The 22,782-nt window shown below is 32.4% G+C and overlaps 2 protein-coding genes across 2 annotated transcripts in view; one reads left to right on the top strand and one right to left on the bottom strand.

Moving 5' to 3' along the window:
* The window catches only part of LOC143075823 (uncharacterized), a 61,537-nt gene extending 59,352 nt beyond the window's left edge, over window positions 1-2,185 (bottom strand). The window contains exon 1 of the mRNA XM_076251382.1: window positions 1,980-2,185. The gene's annotated coding sequence lies outside the window, so the exon portion shown is untranslated. The remainder of the gene's footprint in view (window positions 1-1,979) is intronic.
* An 18,543-nt stretch (window positions 2,186-20,728) lies between these two features.
* On the top strand, window positions 20,729-22,251 carry LOC143074518 (uncharacterized). The gene has a single exon (XM_076249938.1). It carries the CDS (start codon window positions 20,738-20,740, stop codon window positions 22,142-22,144), a length of 1,407 nt encoding a protein of 468 aa, XP_076106053.1. The 5' UTR covers window positions 20,729-20,737; the 3' UTR covers window positions 22,145-22,251.
* The last annotated feature ends 531 nt before the right edge of the window (window positions 22,252-22,782 follow it).

Genomic DNA, 22,782 nt, shown 5'->3' with positions numbered 1-22,782 from the left:
ATATGACTATTCCATTAAATTTTCGCTTGCATGTTGGACACTGTTATATATAGGGAAAAGAGATTATGGATGATTTTATTTGTTTTTTTGGTGTTTTTTCGCCATTTTTTAGCACCGCATTTAGGCTATTTCTTGGCGGCCAGTTTTTATTGGTGGAGGAAACCCGAGTATCTGGAGAAAACCACCGACCTCCAGGAAACTGACAATCCTAGTCAATTGAGATTGGAGTATGTTGCACCTGCACGAACGGGATTCGAACTCACAACCTCAGGGTTGACTGGCTTGTGATTACAGTAGTAACTACTTAGACCACTCGGCCACCGAGGCCCCTAGATTATGGATGTATTTAGAAGATACATCGTCATTTGATAAATTTAGCTAAGAAATTGTTTTTTTATATATCAAAAAGAAACATAATTCTATATATAAAAAAGATTGCCAATGAGACAACTCTCGACAAGAAACCAAATGTCACAGAAATTCATGTATATCAAAACATTTATCTTTTCAGGAACCCTGTGTGATAGAGATATGTTCGCTTCTTCCGATAGAATTTTAAACACGTTTTGAGGGACGCCCGTTTGTTTGTTTTTTTTTTTTAGGTTTTCGACGCCTTCAGTCCATTGTGTTTTTAAATTGGATAATATAAAGTATGAGAACGAAATAAATATTTATTTTTCATGATACCGGTACATGTATGATGAAATTTATGCTCTGCAACAGTCTGTTTGTGATTGTTTTGAGTATTTTTTTAAAAGTCTGGATGCCGAAACGAGTGATTTTCGTGATAATTTTTTTTAAATGATGTTATACCAAAATATTCTCGCAGATTTATCATCTACAAACATCTTTAAAGGTACTTTATATAGTATAGTATTTTTGATTGATCAGACCCATTCAAAGTTCAACAAAACTCGATCGTTATAAAAGTAAATAAAAGATACATGGGGAGGGTTGGGATCCCGTTAACCGTTGTTTAATCCTGCAACATTCTGTATGAATGTGCCTGTCCCAAGTCAGAAGCCTGTAATTCAGTGGTAGTTGTTTGTTTTAAAAGTGTTACATATTTGTTTTTCGTTCCTTTTTTTGTACATAAATTAGGCCGTTAGTTTTGTCGTTTGAATTGTTTTACATTGTCATTTAGGGGCCTTTCATAGCCGACTATGCGGTATAGGCTTTGTTCATTGTTGAAGGCCCTACAGTGACCTATAGTTGTTAATTTCTGTGTAATTTGGTCTCTTATGGAGAGTTGTCTCAATGGCAATCATACCACATTTTCTTTTTTATATAAGGTTGTTAAGGTCAGACGACGGGGAAAATATCAAGGGTATCTTATACAATGCACTTTGTAGCAGGCATATCATCACGAAAAGAAGTTTTTGTGTTAAGCAGTTTCCTTTTTTTACTTGTTGAACATGTATATTAGGATATATTCTCTTCAGTATCAACTTGGATATGAGGCTTCATATGTGGATCCAAGGGTGCGGGTGTGGGGGATTCTGGGTTTCCAATTTTGTTGGAAAAATTGGTTGATTATATCGGGAATAACTGAAGCATGACTGGCACCCCCTATTGGGTCATTAACTACACCCTTCCCCCAAAAACCAAATAATAAAAGAAAGAAAAAAAAACATTATAAAAAGTTCTGGATCCGCCAATGGGTTTTCGAAACTTTACATTTGTAACTAATTTTGTTTAAAAAAAGAATCGGAAATTTAATTTAAAAAGAATTTTATTTATTTTTATTAACCATTTCTTGTTGACAGAAAAATTCTAATGATATAAAAGAAATACACCCACTATTGATTTGTCATGAACGAAGAAGTCTGCCAAAACAGATAGGCGGTTTAGATCTTCTGCAGAAAGACAGGGCTGACAAACAAGACTACATGTACGAAAAAACAAACTTTTAAGATCAATTATAATTTACATATTCATAAATAATGAAAATTACGAAAATAAGAAGAAAATTTACTTACCTTGTAGACTTTAAGTTAACATTTTCTTTGATGAAATAATGCGAAGTAATTCGATTAGAACTTCAATAGAATTTATTATTTACATTTCATAAAAGTACCTCCTGGATTCTTTGTACGAAGGTGTGATGGGTTATAACCCAAAGTTTTAACACGATTTAAGGACGAACCTTTTCCGTTGCCATTTAACTTTTACATTGTTTTGAAAAATGGCGGAAAACAAAAGCATAGCCATGCGGATCCAATCGAAAAGATAAACAAACCAGACAAAACACAAAGGCGAAATATATAGCGAAACAATTAAGTAAAAATACCTTTATGTACATTTAAATACGAATATGTTTGAATATAATTATGTAATTAGCTAGTTAATTGTACTGGTCTGGTTGGTTGGTTTATATTGTAGTGAGGTGGACAGAAATTAAGTATTATAGTTATTTTTATGTCGACATTTTCTCTTTGACTTTTAATTTCTAAAGTAACTATTTATACGATTTATAATCTGCAATAAAAAAATAATTCATGTATTTTAAGTTGGGAGTATACAATGTAATAAGTGAACGGTGAAAAAAATGTTATATTCCCAACGTTATAGTTCAAACTTATTCTATTTGTTACTATCTGAACGAAATAAACGAGACACAAGTCTTATACATGATATAATATGAGTATATCTATAAATGTTTAATGATAAGCAGAATATAAATGGAGAATGTGTCCATTAGACACAGACGATGTCCCTTTGGCTTGAGTATACAGTTATTAAGGGTCATAACATAACAACGGTGAAGGTTTTGTAATTATAACTAGTGTGTTTGAGTTTGATAACATTTGGTTGAGAAAAACTTAAGTTAGAAAGCAGAAACAAAAAATTCAGCATTTTTTTTTTTTCATTTGTAAAGGAGCATATATGTTAAGAGTAACGCCACCCAATTTCAAACTTGGTTTGTTTTTTTTTTGTGTTAATACGCATTGTGTATACATTTTATTACACTTGATTGAGGCAAACTAAAGTTAGAATACGGAAACGAAACATTCAGCAATTTCTATATTTTTAAAAAGGCATACCTCATAAATGGTAAAAGTGAAGTTACCAAATTTCGGCCTTGATCTGTGTTTTGTGATACTAAGCATTGTTTATAAATGTCACAACATTTAGCTAAGCAAACTTAACACACACAATAAAAACCGGGAACGAAAAATTCAGCATTTTTTTATATTTATAAAGGGGCATAACTCATAAACGGTAAACGTGACATCTTCCAGTTTTGATCTTGAACTGTGTTTTGTGTTAATATGAATTGGGTATAGGAGTTTTAAAACACTTGACGAGGCAAACTAAAGTTAGAGAACGAAACCCTGTTTTGGGGACGTCTGCGAGGGAAGACGGGACGGACAACGGTAACACTTAATTAAAGTGGAGGTGGCATACATATTGTATTTAATTTATAAAGCTGGTTTCATTACAAAACATCAGTCTCACTATCGTTATTATATCTGTTATCGCAATTTAAAACATGACTTCGCTATGCTCGATAAAAACCCAACTAATTTATCCCTTTACAACATACATCCGAGATCGAATTGTTAAGCTGCAAAATATAAACAATCACTGTCGGTAAACACTTGTATGATAGACATGTTTAATGGCAGCAACCCGTACATGTCTGTCCAATTAGGTCTGTATCTATTGTTTTATTCCGAAGATACAATATCCAACTAAACAATCAAAACGAAGAACAAAAAGACTCCCCCAATATACATCTGTTAGCATTTGATAGAAGTCAGCATCAAATGCATCCTAAAAGAAATACTTATTATAAAGAATAATATAGGATTAAACAATATACACATATAAAAGATGTTTTCTAGATGTTATTGGTTTTTAAACAAGGCCGATAATCTCACAATCTCAATACAGTATATGTAATAAAAGTATAAGTAAAGTAACCTCTAGAAAGAAGGGGTTAAATCCTCATAATTCCCAACCCAAACATAATTATTATGTTTTTATTCCTGTTATGCAATATCTGATACCTTATCCACGTGTATCTTCACGTGTATTTGTTTATAAACATTATTGTTTGTACCATTGGAAACTTAAAAAGTATAAGTAAAGTAACCTCTAGAAAGAAGGGGTTAAATCCTCATAATTCCCAACCCAAACATAATTATTATGTTTTTATTCCTGTTATGCAATATCTGATACCTTATCCACGTGTATCTTCACGTGTATTCGTTATAAACATTATTGTTTGTACCATTGGAAACTTAAATAACCAGAAGACATGCTATATAAATAAGTAAATATAATCGTCAGTTCAAATTTAATATTTTTTTCCTATTATCTTGAAAAACTTTAACAGATCATAGATAGACCCTTGTAGTAGCAGAAATAATCAGCAAGACAAAATCTACATATAAATCGTAAGATTGCCCTTAGACGACGAGTTTGTTTACCCTTTTCTATGCCAGATTTGGACAAAAACTAAAAAAAGAAAGAGAGACACTAATCAGACTTAATAATCAGCGATACATTCCAAAATCAACAAAATAGAGATATTTGTTATGAATTCTATTGTCGTCGACACTGTTGAAAATGCAGATATACCGAGGTGAGCTACAGTACTCTTTATAGCCTCTAGTTATTCCATCGATAGTAACATCATCGGTGCATGATTGGCTAATTAGGTCTTTCCACTTTTCTGTGGAAAGACCTATTGTTTTTCTTCTGATTATTTTTTTTTTTTTTTCTTCCGCCTAATTTTGTTCTTGGGATAAACATTTGTTTCGCAATATGTCGCTTAGATATTTTGTATATGATATCGAACAGTTTATGCGCTTTTGAAATTTACCCTGCGTAAACGAATACTTTTCTTTGTAGGAGTTATCTCCCCAAACACTGTTTTCCTTGTTATGGCATCTCCTTCGCAACCGTTAAAGATTATGACAAATTTATTTTACAAAATTGTTCGTTACATCCTCAGTAATTTTTGGCGTATTTGGATCGAAGCGATTCGAAGAAATTTTATAGGAGTTATCTATCTTTTCGGAATAAATTTGTCGGTATGTTTTTTTAACTCATAAACCGTTAACCGTATAACCCTGGAATGTTTTTATTTGAGTCCCCTGATTCCTAACTTAGAAAATTAGGTCAAGGTCAAAGGTCAAGGTCATATTTTAGATTTTCATATGTCTTTGATTTCCCTATAACTCTTGAACGGTTATAGATACAAAAAAATTAAGCAGTGAAAAATGCTTGGTACTTCAAGGGGCAACTTTTTTTACATTATGACTATATTGATTTTACCATCATGTAAGGGACATAACTCCCATCGATGGTTTTTAAAAGGCCATTTTTAGGCAAAACTCTTAAACAAAAGGTCCTTGACCCATAGGGTCTTTTGCAATGACCTTGTGGAACAATGACCTTGACGAAGGTTACAAGGTCAAAGGTCAAGGTCATCAAATTATGTGGTTTTGGCACTATTTAAACAGTTTTATGTGTGTTTGAATTTCAACCAACCAACCAACATACCAACCAACCAACCAATCAATCAATCAATCAATCAATCAATCAATCAATCAATCATGATCATGATCAATCAACCAATAATGATCATGATCAATCAATCAATCATGTTTCCGTCTCATGTGTTTCTTATAGGGTTCAACCAACCAACCAACCAACCAACCAACCAATCAATCAATCAATCATGATCATGATCAACCAATCATGTTTCCGTCTCATGTGTTTAATATAGGGTCCAAGATCTTCTTTGTGTCTTTTTCCGTGTTTCAATTGACCCTATCCAATGTGTTTAACCAACCAACCAACCAACCAACCAACTAATCAATCAATCAATCAATCAATCAATCAATCAATCAATCAATCATGATCATGATCAATCAATCATGTTTCCGTCTCATGTGTTTAATATAGGGTCCAAGATCTTCTTTGTTTCTTTTTCCGTGTTTCAATTGACCCTATCCAACGTGTTAACCAACCAACCAACCAACTAATCAATTAATCAATCAATCAACCAATCAATCAATCATGACCATGATCAATCAATCATTTTTCCGTCTCATGTGTTTAATATAGGGTCCAAGATCTTCTTTGTTTCTTTTTCCGTGTTTCAATTGACCCTATCCAACGTGTTTAACCAACCAACCAACCAACCAACTAATCAATTAATCAATCAATCAACCAATCAATCAATCATGATCATGATCAATCAATCATGTTTCCGTCTCATGTGTTTAATATAGGGTCCAAGATCTTCTTTGTTTCTTTTTCCGTGTTTCAATTGACCCTATCCAACGTATTTAACCAACCAACCAACCAACCAACCAACCAACTAACCAACTTATCAATCAATCAATCAATCAATCAATCAATCAATCAATCTGTATGACTGTTTAATCATGACAGTTTATTGAAGGAACAAACTCTCAATTATTCAAGAAAAATTGAAATTTAATATTGTTCTTACGTCACTTCTGAAAAAAAATCCACATGTTCTCGGAAACTACAAGTACAATCGACCTCAAAATTTGCAGTCAGCAGGGCATACATGTACTAAACGTTTATAAAAAAACTTGGTGCAGATATCTCTCAAAGCTTTTCCTAGAGAAAAGAAATGGCAATGCCGTAAAAATAGCTTGCTAGGTCCGTAAATCTCAGTAAAAACCTACAATAAAATGTCCGCTCCGAGTTTGAAATACTAATCTGTGTTACAAACAGGTGCTGAAAAATGTACATTATCAGAAAATAATCAATAAATGTGTTTTAAAATTACACCGGATCAATTAAATCCAAAACATGCACTACTTGTGAACTGTCATCAAAATGTCAATTTCCTACAATGACAAAAGAAATTACATTGTGTACATTCCATCTCTATAGATGTTGTCTGTTTAACGTCCCCACCTAAAAAGAAATAAAAAGACTATCTTTTCGTTATCATAAACCCGTGTCACGTGATGTGGCGCGCGCGCTGTACCTAAAATAAAAGAAAAACTTTCCAAACTAAACATGAAACTTCTCCGGTAACAATAATATAGACCCCATACAGAAACAAACAAACAAACAAACAAACAAACACCCCCCAATTCAATTAATTTTACAGGGGGAAAGACCCCCTACAATTGCTTTTTTAAAGCAATTGATTTATATTTTTGGTTTATTTTTATGTTTCGGAGTTTTTGTGAAGTCCATTTGCGCTATACTAGTACACATTTTTGTTTACGGCCTCTCCGGGTATTGGATTTTCTTGCTGTGTTGAAGACTCATTGGTGGCCTTGGGTTATTTTCTACATTTTGGTCACATGAATTTCATATGATAAGGACATACTCTTTCAATCGCTTAATTGAGGTCTGGGACTGGCATGTCAACAATTGATATTTATAGTCCTTTGTTAATTTATGTATCTTTACCATTTGGCTTATAGTTTCGTCTGTTACACATTCTTACATCGTACTCGGACTTCTTTTAAACTGAGTTTTAGTATGCGATTTGTTGCGTGTTTGTTTATTGTACATTTGGCTTAAGGTATATGTAGAGGGTTGAGATATTACAAATAAAATTGAGAATTGGAATGGAGAATGTGTGTACCTTTGTTAGCTTTATATAAATATAAATTTTCATTTTAGTTCATTTATATGTTTTAGAGTTGAGTGTGACGTCCATTTTCGCTGGACTAGTACACACTTTTATTTAGGGGCCAGCAATTATATTTTTTACGGGATTTTCTCTCTGTGTTGATGATCAATTGGTGCTCTTTTGGACGGGTTGTTGTCCCTTTGATACATTCACCATTTCCAATCTTAATCAAAGGAAGAAGCTTATTACGATAAGAATTAAATTTGATGGAAACACAAATATATATATACACCAAAGAGGAGCAAAGACCAGGAAAGAATAGAAAACTTTTAAAGGATCTCCTTGCTATGAAATCATCTGCCGCCATGCAATGACGGTATATTTTAACCTCCATATGACATTCTGTGTTAAATTAGTTTAACTTGTATTCATCAATATAAAAAAATGTGCATTGTATCTACTTGCGGTAATATATTAAGCTTGCCTTCTTTTATAAATTTCACGTAGTTGAAACGTCTGTAACGTGTAACCAGGAGGGGTCGTTTTTACAATTTTATCCCCTGGTTTGTACCAGTTTTATGGGATATAAAGATGCAAAATTTCTAAAGTCAAACAGTGTACTACAAAATATAAAACAAATACTACATACACATAATGAAATGAATTTCAGCACTTACCAACTTAACCCGAACCTGGTAAATTAAAAAAAAAAACCTGTTTAAAACATTTTCAGTCTGATACTTGTTAAAACCAAACATTGGAACTATAGGCTGAGGCCGAAATGTATGGAACTGGGATGAAACTTGAATGTACGTAATCTATTAGAAAACTAATGTATAAAACAAATTTGAAGTAAAAATCGAAATACTGCAGAAAAATTATAGCATGCTTAAACTGTAAATTAGTAACACTTCTATGTCATTTGGTCTCTTGTGAAGTATTGTCTCATTGATAATTATACCAAATCTTCTTTTTTATATAGAGAAATAGTAAGACTAACTTGGTTGACAGAGAGGTGCAAAACAGTAATTCGAACCCTCTTGCGTGTAACGTTCTGATTTCTAAGTCATATTAGTTATACAGAGGTCACGGCCGACACTCGGCTAACCGAGAGATAGGTCGGTTAATCTATATTGAGTGTGCGGCTATATCGGCGGTTGGTCTGTTAATCGGGTTGGTTATATAAATACGTCTGTTAAGAGTAAAACGCACAATTTTAATATTAAAATCTATTTAATATACAGATTTTAGGTACATTATAAGAATCAAATCAAAAAAAGAAAAGTGTCTGACAAAATGATATATATCATAGAACATTTTCCAACTGTAAAAACATTTCATAGTCTGCGCAGTTTTCAGTAAAACTAAAAGGCGTCGCGCAAGTATGTAGTATTTATGCTTATACTCATAGCAATTTTTGTAATGAAAGGTGAAAAAAACAATTTTAGATATCATTTAAAGGACACAAAATCGTACTTTGGTTCTAAAATATAAATTGAAATTTGTAAATATTTCATAATTGTAATATAACGTGAGTAATACCACGTTTTAGTGAACATTATGGGAATAAAGTCTGTTAATGGGTTGGACAATTGAAATTGTGTCAGTTAAGAGTTATTTAGCCACGACAATAGTTGTGCTACCTTTATATTTTCCCTTTGAAAAAGTTAAGAATGAGATGCTCTTGAGTAAAAAAAAATGACATTACGCTGCAACAGTATCCGTCTAGTAAAACATTTTTATTTTGACTTCCTTTGCATTTTATTAAGGGGTGTGTCACTTCAATATATGGATATGGATTGCCTGCTGGAATATGCCTGAATCTATTATTAACGTTTTCTTCAGCCTTGATTTTTGTTTCTGTTCAAAGTAGCACGTTCTCAAATCCGTCCGAAAGTGTCTTTCTAATACAACACAGGGTACATATAACGTGTTGTCGTTCTCATATGCACATGATATTTGTCACTGGACGTTAAACTCTAAATCGTCAACATCATCCGATTGGTTCTTTTCTTCTATTACTGAATCATCTGTTGTTTACAAATCAGTCTAAAGAAGTAAATGGAAAGGAGCGAATGCAGCTACATTTGGTTATCTGAAGTTTTAATTCATTTTATTCCGTTTAGTTCCTTTCTACATAAGTGCAGAGGAGAACTGCAGTTGTCCGCATGTAAACTTTTTGCATTTATTACCAATATGAGTACATAGCAATCCGTTACTGTTTCAACACCCAGGGGTGTTTCATGTCTTTATTCTCAAACAGTTATTCTTTTTCTTCTATTTTTTTTATTAATGCATCACTTCCTACTGTCCTTATCTATTATTCTATATATTCTGTGTTTCCATCCAGATTCTCGTGTAGACAATGAGGGTCCGGATTGGGGGTGTTGTTTATTTCTATATTCTTTAAATTGTCTGTTACTTTTCTCTACATTTTATTTTATCTTACTCATTATTATTTCTTTATTCTTTATATATTCTAGCATCCCAATATATTTTACTTACTGATGTTTAGTTACATTACGACGTTAATCTCTGATTTATATACTGGTTAATACCAATTTAGATACAAATTAGTGTCATTCGTGACAACCTAAACAGAATCCACATGATATATGCGACCATTCTTGGATGAAATCAATATGTATAGATTATAACATGCCCTTTTCTATATTAGCCCTGGTATTATCCCGAGACTCCCATATCGGCCTCGAGGCTTTAGCCGAGGGCCGATATGGGTCGAGGGATGATACCAGGGCAAATATGGAAAAACATGTTATAATCTTTAAGCTATTTATCACATATTTAAGTGTTGCAGAAAAGAGGGAAAAAAAGTTCAATTATAACAATTTAATGAAACATAACAGGTCAATCTTAAAAATTTATCCGTATCCGTAACAAATATGTGATAAGATATAAATAACACATAGCTGAGAGGGTGATAGAGCAGATTGGGTCCCGAGAAAACATTGTCAACCGCGGCGAAGCCAAGGTTGACAATGTTTTTTCGAGGGATACCGATCTGCTCTATCACCCTCTCAGCTATGTGATATTTGATTTATTGTAATGAATGTCCTATCATCATTTTCTTTAACAGATGAGTTTTATTATAAAGTATTTTCTATGTAGTCACGTACTTGACAGCGTAACGGGTATTTGAAAAATCATCAGAAGTGAAGTAAATAGACAATAGTAGTGCATTGACTTGACATATAAACGATACAAGGATTAGGCCCGAAACGGGAAAAAAGCTCTGCTATCAAGAAAAAAATATTTTCAATTGTTGTTATTTTGTTATTGTTATTTATTTTATTTAAATTTTGGGTAAATACCCCTTTCAAAAGGCCTCATATCTGGCTGAGAAATATACATTACAATGAACATGATGAAATGTACATCACCAGTTGAAACCCATCGATGGTGAACGAATGCGTTTAATATCAACAATAAGCATAACACACAATGTTTTATAGGTTTTAAAGTAAAAATATTAACAAGTGAAATACGTTTTTCCAACAATTGTAAAAGAAATAAGTTTGAGTCGTTCCACGCTTCGTTGTATAGTAAATTAGAACTTTAAGCATTGTCTATAAAATAACTTGATGTAGATTCAATTCATTGTCGTTTAAACTGTCGATTTTTGATTGGTCTAGCCGAGAGGGTGACATTCCAAAAAATTGTCACCCGCTCAGCCATGTGATAGAGTAAATTAACACCTTCGTATTAGGCAATCAAAATATGGCATTTTAACATGATGTATAATAATACTTTAATATTACACTTTTTTATATCAGTTTTCAATATTCATGGCCTAAATTCATTGTTCATGTCAGTGTTTCCGTATATATTATGTTTCATTGCTCATGTGTTGTTTCCGTATATTTTAGCCACTCGTCTTGAGCCTACCCATTTGATCCGATAACACCCCATACAGCAATAAAATTATACTTTTATTGCCATTCATAACTCTTAACAGACCAATTAACAGACCGGGTTTTATACATCCGACCCATTAACAGACCAGGTTTTAAATAAAGATTGATTTATGTCATCAAAATACAGATTTTTGTGTAGATTTTTCACACAATGATATCAATTTGGTTGACAAACATAATGCCTGTCTTTGTTCGATGTTCAAAATATCGCATGCAAGTAAATTCAACCAACGTGTCTTTTTGTGTACATTTTGTGTGTGTAAAATGTGTATAAATTTATTGATGAGTAACACGCCTTTTCATTTTATAGATCGTACATCGAAGCTAGAAAAATAATAATTACACCACTGGATTCAGTACATTGAATTGTTTTGTTAGACATGAATAATTTTTATGATAAACATATATTTAAAAAGTTATACAATGAAACATGCAGAATTTCCAATGATTTCCTCGATAACACCTGATTAACAGACTTTAGCCAACCCGATTAACAGACCCACTGCCGATATAGCCACATACTCAATATAGATTAACCGACCAATCTCTCGGTTAGCCGAGTGTCGGCCGTGGAGGTATTCATGAGAATTAAACAGATAAATGTATGTCTATACAAAGGGAGATAACACTGAGTACTTGAGTCCATTAGGAAATTTTTGAACAAGTGTATCGTTAAAATCAATCATGAACATAACTGATTTTTTTGTGCATTTAGATATTAAATACACCCTCTTATTAAACTAATTTAAATTAAATGTTCGAAAACCCTCCTGGTTGTCTGGGCACGGTCCTCCTTGAACTTCTCCTATTCTGCAGTGCAACTCTCGCTCGATATTCAAACCGGTCGAACTTTTTGGGGATCCTATACGTATACGTATTGAATTATGACTGTTAACTTGTCCTAGGATAGAACCTTCTGTATGGCCGGAGATAAGTCACCAGATACAGTTCTGGACTGGGTTGAACAAACGTCTATTATAGTTAATAGTCTATTTTTGCGTTGCCGTGACAAAATTTAATTAACGTTAATAGTCTATTAACTCACTATTAAATTTAATTGAACAAAGGAGCGCTATTAAGTTCTTAATTGCGCATTTAAAATGGATGCCATGCAAGTGCTTGGATAACTTGTACCTCAAAATCAGCCGAAAAAATACCGTGACAGGCTTCTCAACTGATGATTTGTCGCACAGCCGGTGATATTTCACATTGTATGATTTCATCACAAAAAGAATTGTTTTTGTTATTATTTAAATAATAAGTGAAAGAAAAGATAAAAAATAATAAAATCTTGAAGCATAAATGGACATATAATTGTAATTCTATGATTAACCATATTCATTATGAATGTATTACAATAAGGGAAAAAATGATTTTATTTTTAATGCGGCAAATTTCATTTAACTATTTAACTAAAGAAAAAAAAAACTTTTGTCAGCATCCTTGGAAGTCTGCTCGGTCTTCAAACTGAACGACCCCCTCCTCCCCAATCTAGACACCCCTTCGTCGAATATTTGTTGACGTGGTATTTGAACTATTCGTTCTAATATCACAGAAACAGCTAGATTTTAGCATGCCAGCTATCTGGTATTACTATCAAAGAAGTACCATGACCATATACATATAAAGAAACAGAAAACCCGCAAGTTTTGGTAAAAGAAGATTGGAACACATTCTACTAAAAAAAAAGAAATGTCACCAGCAGTGCAGTCTCTCTTCATAGAGAATACTGTTCGCGTGACAGTGAACGACCATTTAACTACAAGGGGGTTATGGTTTTTCCTAAAAAAAAAATATTCTGATCCCCAATTTGATGGAAAAATAAATTATGGCCAAGCAAATGGAAAAACAATCTAAATGCAGATTCCCCCATACCTAATCGTGTTAAATTTTGAAAAAAAAGATTGATTGATAGCGTCAAAAAACTAAATAAATTTTTCGCATTAATATTTCTGACTCAGAAACATACCCCCGCTTTTTAAAGTTAAATGGTTGCTCTCTTTGGTCTTGGCTGCAGTCAAAACTGTAAAAAGTATAAATTTACCATAATAAAACTTTATCATTTCCATTCATCTATTTTGTAAACGAACTTAGAGATCGAAAACTTAAATTTAAAAAAAAAAAAAAAAAACGAAAAACTGAGAGCTATCGAATTGTAAATTCATAATACACTTGCAAATTGGCGAGTCTAAGTTTATAACATCGATAGTAACATTGTCAAATCAGTGGTAATTTTTCAATAAAAAATAGACTTTATTAAGGTTGAAACTTGGATAAAAAATGAATAAAATGTGCTATCAGAATGTATTTTAACTGAATATAGTCATGAAATATTTGCCACTGGATATTAGACAAACAAATAACTTCCAATCATGTATAAATAGCCATGTCCATGTACTGTTTACATAAGCAATACTATTTGTAATTGCATATTCATGAAACAGATTTATTTTTATATAATATAATATATGTAGTTATTATGTCTTTCCACCTTTCCGTGGAAAGACCTATTGATTTTTTTTCTGATTATTAGGTCTTTCCACCTTTCCGTGGAAAGACCTATTGAATTTGTTCTGATTATTAGGTCTTTCCACCTTTCCGTGGAAAGACCTATTGAATTTGTTCTGATTATTAGGTCTTTCCACCTTTCCGTGGAAAGACCTATTGAATTTGTTCTGATTATTAGGTCTTTCCACCTTTCCGTGGAAAGACCTATTGAATTTGTTCTGATTATTATTATTATTATTATTTTTTTTTTTTTTTTTCTTCCGCCTAATTTTTTTTCTTGCGTATTATTGATGTTTCAAAAGATGTCGCTTAGATATTTGGAATATGGTATCGTATAGTTTATACGCTTTAAAAATTTACAACTGTGTAAAAAAATACTTTATGTTGTAAGAGTTATCTCCCCAAACACTGTTTTTCTTGTGGCCACTACTCCTTCGCAACCGTTAAAGATTACGACAAATTTATTTTACCAAATTGCTCGTTACATCTTCAGGATTAGGATATTCATTTGGACCGAAGCTTTACGGAGACTCCATATGAGAGTTATTCCCCCTTTTCCCTTAAATTAAGTGATATGCATTTCTAAATGGTAAACCATAAGTGATAAAGACATAGGGTCTTTAGATTTGGGGTCCTTGGTCGAAAATAATAAAAATGAGGTCAAGGTCAAAGGTCAAGGTCATATTCTAAATTTTGATTTTGGCTTATTTTCATTTATTTTCAAATACCTTATGACATATCGACAAATAATTTTTCATAAATTGTTAGTTGCGACATGTCCTTACTTGTATATTTTGATTGAAAGGGTGCGCAGACAATAAATAGGAGTTTTTGCCCATCTTACATTTAGAATTACGCGTAAAGTGATATTACTAACAAACCAAACATATTAAAGACCTTGGGTCTTTTGATTTAAGGTCCTTGGTTTGTGAACTTGAAATTGAGGTCAAGGTCATAGGTTAATATGACGTTCTAGATTTTGACCTTTGCTTTAAATTCATATAAATACATCATACAGCCATAGGAACTAACATTTTAAACTGATTTTTAATATTTCAATATCAAAAAAGATCTTTTCTAGTGGAAAGACCTACAATTGTTCTCTGAACAATTGGTTTTTAATTATTATTATTTTTTTTTTTTTTTTTTTTCTTCCGCCTAATTTTTTTTCTTGCGTATTATTAATGTTTCAAAAGATGTCGCTTAGATATTTGGAATATGGTATCGTATAGTTTATACGCTTTAAAAATTTACAACTGTGTAACAAAATACTTTACGTTGTAAGAGTTATCTCCCCAAACACTGTTTTTCTTGTGGCCACTACTCCTTCGCAACCGTTAAAGATTACGACAAATTTATTTTACCAAATTGCTCGTTACTTCTTCAGGATTAGGATATTCATTTGGACCGAAGCTTTACGGAGACTCCATATGAGAGTTATTCCCCCTTTTCCCTTAAATTAAGTGATATGCATTTCTAAATGGTAAACCATAAGTGATAAAGACATAGGGTCTTTAGATTTGGGGTCCTTGGTCGAAAATAATAAAAATGAGGTCAAGGTCAAAGGTCAAGGTCATATTCTAAATTTTGATTTTGGCTTATTTTCATTTATTTTCAAATACCTTATGACATATCGACAAATAATTTTTCATAAATTGTTAGTTGCGACATGTCCTTACTTGTATATTTTGATTGAAAGGGTGCGCAGACAATAAATAGGAGTTTTTGCCCATCTTACATTTAGAATTACGCGTAAAGTGATATTACTAATAAACCAAACATATTAAAGACCTTGGGTCTTTTGATTTAAGGTCCTTGGTTTGTGAACTTGAAATTGAGGTCAAGGTCATAGGTTAATATGACGTTCTAGATTTTGACCTTTGCTTTAAATTCATATAAATACATCATACAGCCATAGGAACTAACTTTTTAAACTGATTTTTAATATTTCAATATCAAAAAAGATCTTTTCTAGTGGAAAGACCTACAATTGTTCTCTGAACAATTGGTTTTTAATTATTATTATTTTTTTTTTTTTTTTTTTTCTTCCGCCTAATTTTTTTTCTTGCGTATTATTGATGTTTCAAAAGATGTCGCTTAGATATTTGGAATATGGTATCGTATAGTTTATACGCTTTAAAAATTTACAACTGTGTAACAAAATACTTTACGTTGTAAGAGTTATCTCCCCAAACACTGTTTTTCTTGTGGCCACTACTCCTTCGCAACCATTAAAGATTACGACAAATTTATTTTACCAAATTGCTCGTTACATCTTCAGGATTAGGATATTCATTTGGACCGAAGCTTTACGGAGACTCCATATGAGAGTTATTCCCCCTTTTCCCTTAAATTAAGTGATATGCATTTCTAAATGGTAAACCATAAGTGATAAAGACATAGGGTCTTTAGATTTGGGGTCCTTGGTCGAAAATAATAAAAATGAGGTCAAGGTCAAAGGTCAAGGTCATATTCTAAATTTTGATTTTGGCTTATTTTCATTTATTTTCAAATACCTTATGACATATCGACAAATAATTTTTCATAAATTGTTAGTTGCGACATGTATATTTTGATTGAAAGGGTGCGCAGACAATAAATAGGAGTTTTTGCCCATCTTACATTTAGAATTACGCGTAAAGTGATATTACTAATAAACCAAACATATTAAAGACCTTGGGTCTTTTGATTTAAGGTCCTTGGTTTGTGAACTTGAAATTGAGGTCAAGGTCATAGGTTAATAAGACGTTCTAGATTTTGACCTTTGCTTTAAATTCATATAAATACATCATACAGCCATAGGAACTAACATTTTAAACTGATTTTTAATATTTCAATATCAAAAAAGATCTTTTCTAGTGGAAAGACCTACAATTGTTCTCTGAACAATTGGTTTTTAATTATTATTATTATTATTTTTTTTTTTTTTTTTCTTCCGCCTAATTTTTTTTCTTGCGTATTATTGATGTTTCAAAAGATGTCGCTTAGATATTTGGAATATGGTATCGTATAGTTTATACGCTTTAAAAATTTACAACTGTGTAACAAAATACTTTATGTTGTAAGAGTTATCTCCCCAAACACTGTTTTTCTTGTGGCCACTACTCCTTCGCAACCGTTAAAGATTACGACAAATTTATTTTACCAAATTGCTCGTAACATCTTCAGGATTAGGATATTCATTTGGACCGAAGCTTTACGGAGACTCCATATGAGAGTTATTCCCCCTTTTCCCTTAAATTAAGTGATATGCATTTCTAAATGGTAAACCATAAGTGATAAAGACATAGGGTCTTTAGATTTGGGGTCCTTGGTCGAAAATAATAAAAATGAGGTCAAGGTCAAAGGTCAAGGTCATATTCTAAATTTTGATTTTGGCTTATTTTCATTTATTTTCAAATACCTTATGACATATCGACAAATAATTTTTCATAAATTGTTAGTTGCGACTTTTCTTACTTGTATATTTTGATTGAAAGGGTGCGCAGACAATAAATAGGAGTTTTTGCCCATCTTACATTTAGAATTACGCGTAAAGTGATATTACTAATGAACCAAACATATTAAAGACCTTGGGTCTTTTGATTTAAGGTCCTTGGTTTGTGAACTTGAAATTGAGGTCAAGGTCATAGGTTAATATGACGTTCTAGATTTTGACCTTTGCTTTAAATTCATATAAATACATCATACAGCCATAGGAACTAACATTTTAAACTGATTTTTAATATTTCAATATCAAAAAAGATCTTTTCTAGTGGAAAGACCTACAATTGTTCTCTGAACAATTGGTTTTTAATTATTATTATTATTTTTTTTTTTTTTCTTCCGCCTAATTTTTTTTCTTGCGTATTATTGATGTTTCAAAAGATGTCGCTTAGATATTTGGAATATGGTATCGTATAGTTTATACGCTTTAAAAATTTACAACTGTGTAACAAAATACTTTACGTTGTAAGAGTTATCTCCCCAAACACTGTTTTTCTTGTGGCCACTACTCCTTCGCAACCGTTAAAGATTACGACAAATTTATTTTACCAAATTGCTCGTTACATCTTCAGGATTAGGATATTCATTTGGACCGAAGCTTTACGGAGACTCCATATGAGAGTTATTCCCCCTTTTCCCTTAAATTAAGTGATATGCATTTCTAAATGGTAAACCATAAGTGATAAAGACATAGGGTCTTTAGATTTGAGGTCCTTGGTCGAAAATAATAAAAATGAGGTCAAGGTCAAAGGTCAAGGTCATATTCTAAATTTTGATTTTGGCTTATTTTCATTTATTTTCAAATACCTTATGACATATCGACAAATAATTTTTCATAAATTGTTAGTTGCGACATGTCCTTACTTGTATATTTTGATTGAAAGGGTGCGCAGACAATAAATAGGAGTTTTTGCCCATCTTACATTTAGAATTACGCGTAAAGTGATATTACTAACAAACCAAACATATTAAAGACCTTGGGTCTTTTGATTTAAGGTCCTTGGTTTGTGAACTTGAAATTGAGGTCAAGGTCATAGGTTAATATGACGTTCTAGATTTTGACCTTTGCTTTAAATTCATATAAATACATCATACAGCCATAGGAACTAACATTTTAAACTGATTTTTAATATTTCAATATCAAAAAAGATCTTTTCTAGTGGAAAGACCTACAATTGTTCTCTGAACAATTGGTTTTTAATTATTATTTTTCTTCCTCCTAAATATTTTTCTTGCTTAGTTTTGTTGTTTCAAAAGATGTCGCTTAGATATTTGGAATATGATATCGTATAGTTGATACGCTTTAAATATTGACAACTGCGTAACAAAATACTTTACCTTGTAAGAGTTATCTCCCAAAACACTGTTTTTCTTGTGGCCACTACTCCTTCGCAACCGTAAAAGATGACGACAAATTTATTTTACCAAATTGCTCGTTACATCTTCAGGATTGGGATTTTTATTTTAACCGAAGCTATCCGGAGACTCCATATGAGAGTTATTTCCCCTTATGTATTTGATATAAGTGATTTGCATTTCTAACTGGTAAACCATAAGTGATTAAGACCTATGTTCTTTTGATTTGACATCCTTGGTCTAAAAAAATGAAAATTCGGTCAAGGTCAAAGGTCAAGGTCAAAGGTCAAGGTCATATTTTAAATTTGATTTTGGCTTATTTTCAAACACTATAACATATCGACAAATTATTTTTACTAAATTGTTAGTTGCGACATGTCGTTTCTTATATATTTTGGTTGAAATGTAGACTTTAACTTTAAAACGAAATTAATGTGCCAGACATTTAGCTTATATAGATTTATTATTATGTTTGTTAGTAGTACTGGGATGTAATTTTTATGGACAGAAAATACGAAAACTAGTTACAAATTCAAATCACCATTTTTGTTATCAGCTAACAGCGTCTGAATGGTTTTGATAAACTTATTTAGTTTGGTGCTTACACATGAGTTACATTAATTGTGAGTTGGCTTCCACGGTGTCTTATCTAGAGCGTATACTAGAATAAGACTATTCCGTAATAAGTGTGGCGCGCATTTACATTGCTAACTTATCAAGGTTTTATATATTTCATTACCCTCAATTAATTGAGTTCAAAATTAATCATATATCGCTTTCATGTCTGTTTGGTTGTTTAAGTTCAAAGCCCGTATACGAGTCGACACGCTTTCAAAGTTCAAATTAACCTTACGAAATTGTAAATATGCATTGGTATCAAATTGCTTTGAAAAGTGATTGTTATAATAGATATATATTTTAACAAACAAATAAGTTCTTTAATTAGTCATATATCCATAATTGCACTATATCATATAGCGTTTTTGAATTGAACTGAATTTAAGGATCAAATGCCTAGACTTGCGTTTATCATATATACAATTTTAGAAAACTGCAAATCATTTTATTCGTTTTATTCAAGGAAGGTCTACGAAGAAATATTTAAATTGCAAGGTAGGAACAAAATTATAATGCATATATTGAATTTGTGTATTCGAAGTAATCCACCAAATGAATAATAAAAGACAAAATACTTATTTTTGAAAGGCTTAAAAAAAAACAACCCAACAAAGCATTGCATTATTCAAAACTATAGATTTATACTGAAAAGTGCTCATTTAGGAAATTAATTTGCAACACGTTTATTTTCTCTACTGTACTGTCCTAAAAATGAAATAGAAGCTGAGATTAAAAAAGAGAACTATAGGAACAAAATTATAGGTAGAACAATTATTTATATTTATGTTATTCGAGGCATTGGGTTCTATCAATATACTTAACCATACACATCTTCTTTTTATGCATGTCATTTAGAATTTGTTTACGCCTGATAATTTTTTATGTCATTGTTCGAACAGTCGAGTCTGATTGCACCACTGTATCGTTCTTTGTATTTATAATATTAATAAGAATGAGCTTTGCGTCCGTAATGCGATCTCATCTGTCACAGTCTGGGTCAATTAAGTGTAATAAAGAGGGTACCCTTTCTTTACCTCATGTGTATATGTTTTACGCGTAGTTTTCACAAAAAAATATCAATAAAACATTTTGTTGTATCAACGAAGGTAAGTACAATTATAGGATACGCTTAAAAATGTACATTCATACAACAGACGAAATATAAATTAGTAACATTAAGTGTTATTTCATATTTTAAGTTGACTGGTTTTATTCTAAAAGTTACTTACCGTTTTTCAGAACATAGATATTAATGGCAACCAAGCGTAAATTTGAACCAGATAATGAAGACCAACAGCAGCAATCCGACGGTCCAACAAGTGATAGCGATACTTCTACAGATGAAGAAATTAATTCAGAACCAGATAACGGAGACCAACAACAGCAATCACACGATTCAACCAACAATGCAAATACAACAAGCGATAATAACTCAGAAGATGTTTTATTTGGGAGGGAATCAGATGGAGAACAATCCCTAAGTGGGTCAATACAAGTAATTAATTCAGAACCAGATAACGGAGACCAACATCAGCAATCTGACGGTTCAACCAACAATGCAAATACGACTAGCGATAATAACTCAGAAGATGTTTTATTTGGGAGGGAATCAGATGGAGAACAATCCCTAAGTGGGTCAATACAAGTAAATAATTCAGAACCAGATAACGGAGACCAACATCAGCAATCTGACGGTTCAACCAACAATGCAAATACAACAAGCGATAATAACTCAGAAGATGTTTTATTTGGGAGGGAATCAGATGGAGAACAATCCCTAAGCGGGTCAATACAAGTACGTAATTCAGAACCAGATGGCGACGAAGATCAACAGCAGCAATCTGACGGTTCAACCACCAATGCACATAACATTAGCGATTCCAACGCAGATGATGTTTTATACAAGAGAGAAGCTGCAGTAGAAACAACACAAAGCGGGACAATACAAGTTGGAATAAACGAAACAAGTTCTTACAAGTATATTGACACGAAGGAAAAGTTCAGTTCTGCTATCAATGAGCTAAACGACAATATTAAAGACGGCAAAACCATAGCCTTTGACTGTGAAGGAGTAGACTTATCTAGATTTGGATGCGTAACGATGGTTAATATAGGTACTAGAGATATGGTCTATCTAATTGATGTTTTGAAGATAGGAGACAGCGTATTCGACGACGGGCTTCGCTCTATACTCGAAAATAATACTATTGAAAAATTAATGTTCGACTGTCGGGAAGACGCAGATGCTTTATTTCATCTACATAAAGTAAACCTGGACGGAGTATTAGATGTTCAGCTGCTAGAATTGAGTAACAGGATTTATAGAAATGGATACACAATATTGGGAAGTCTAGAGAAATGCATTCGAAATTTTCTTACTGACGATACTCTCCTCAGATTGAAAAAACTGGGACGGGAAACTATGCTCATGACAACCAAGATATGGAAAGATAGGCCCCTGAGTGAAAATATGCTGAAATATGCAGCTGTGGATGTTCTGGCACTCTTCAAGTTATATGATAAGTTTAAAAACAGAATGACACACAAGACCTGGAAAGCTGCATCTAGCCTATATTGTAACAACAAAAGATCTCGAGCAAGAACATATCGTGATGGAGATGCTCATTTGCCGATACGCGTGCGTAATATAATACTGTAATATTATGCATTAATAAAACCAAGTACATGTACAGTTTATTTTACCTATCATTTTTATGACCTCGCGACAAATGTCGAATGCCATATGTATTTGCCTCTTTCCGTCCGTCCGTCTGTCTGTCTGTCCGTCCGTCCGACTGTCTGTCTGTCCAGATATCTCCCCTTACAACTTGTGAGCTTCAGCTTTAATATTTTGTAGGATGTTTGTACACATAATAGAGGTGTGCGTGTCCACAGGATTTTGATTTTATTTCAAATATTCTCTAAGTGCCAGGTATTTTTATAAAGTCATGTTTTAGTACTGGCTGCATAGAACAGATCATGGTATATACGCGGTGACGGCTTTCTCCTCATACAGTTTCGGAGCTGCAGCTTTAATCTTTTGTAGGATGTTTGTACATATAATGTGCATGCATGTCCACGTGATTTTGATATTTTTCAAATATTCTCAAAATACCAGGTTATTGGACTTCAATATTTGTGTGTAAATATAATAAAATAAAAAAAGGAGTATGTTAGATATTCACAAAAACAAACTTGTTGTTGGACCTCATTTCATTCACACTTTCTACATCATTGAACACATTTTTTGTACTACTACTGTAAAAGTGTAATGTCCGTTTTGCAATAACCAAGAAA

The sequence above is a fragment of the Mytilus galloprovincialis genome, chromosome 5, assembly GCF_965363235.1.
Source record: "Mytilus galloprovincialis chromosome 5, xbMytGall1.hap1.1, whole genome shotgun sequence".
Lineage (NCBI taxonomy): Eukaryota > Metazoa > Mollusca > Bivalvia > Mytilida > Mytilidae > Mytilus > Mytilus galloprovincialis.
This window is presented reverse-complemented; position numbering and strand designations above follow the sequence as displayed.

Coding starts and splice junctions, on each gene's coding strand:
- LOC143074518 (XM_076249938.1), top strand. CDS start 20,738: ATGGCAACCAAGCGTAAATTTGAACCAGATAATGAAGACCAACAGCAG.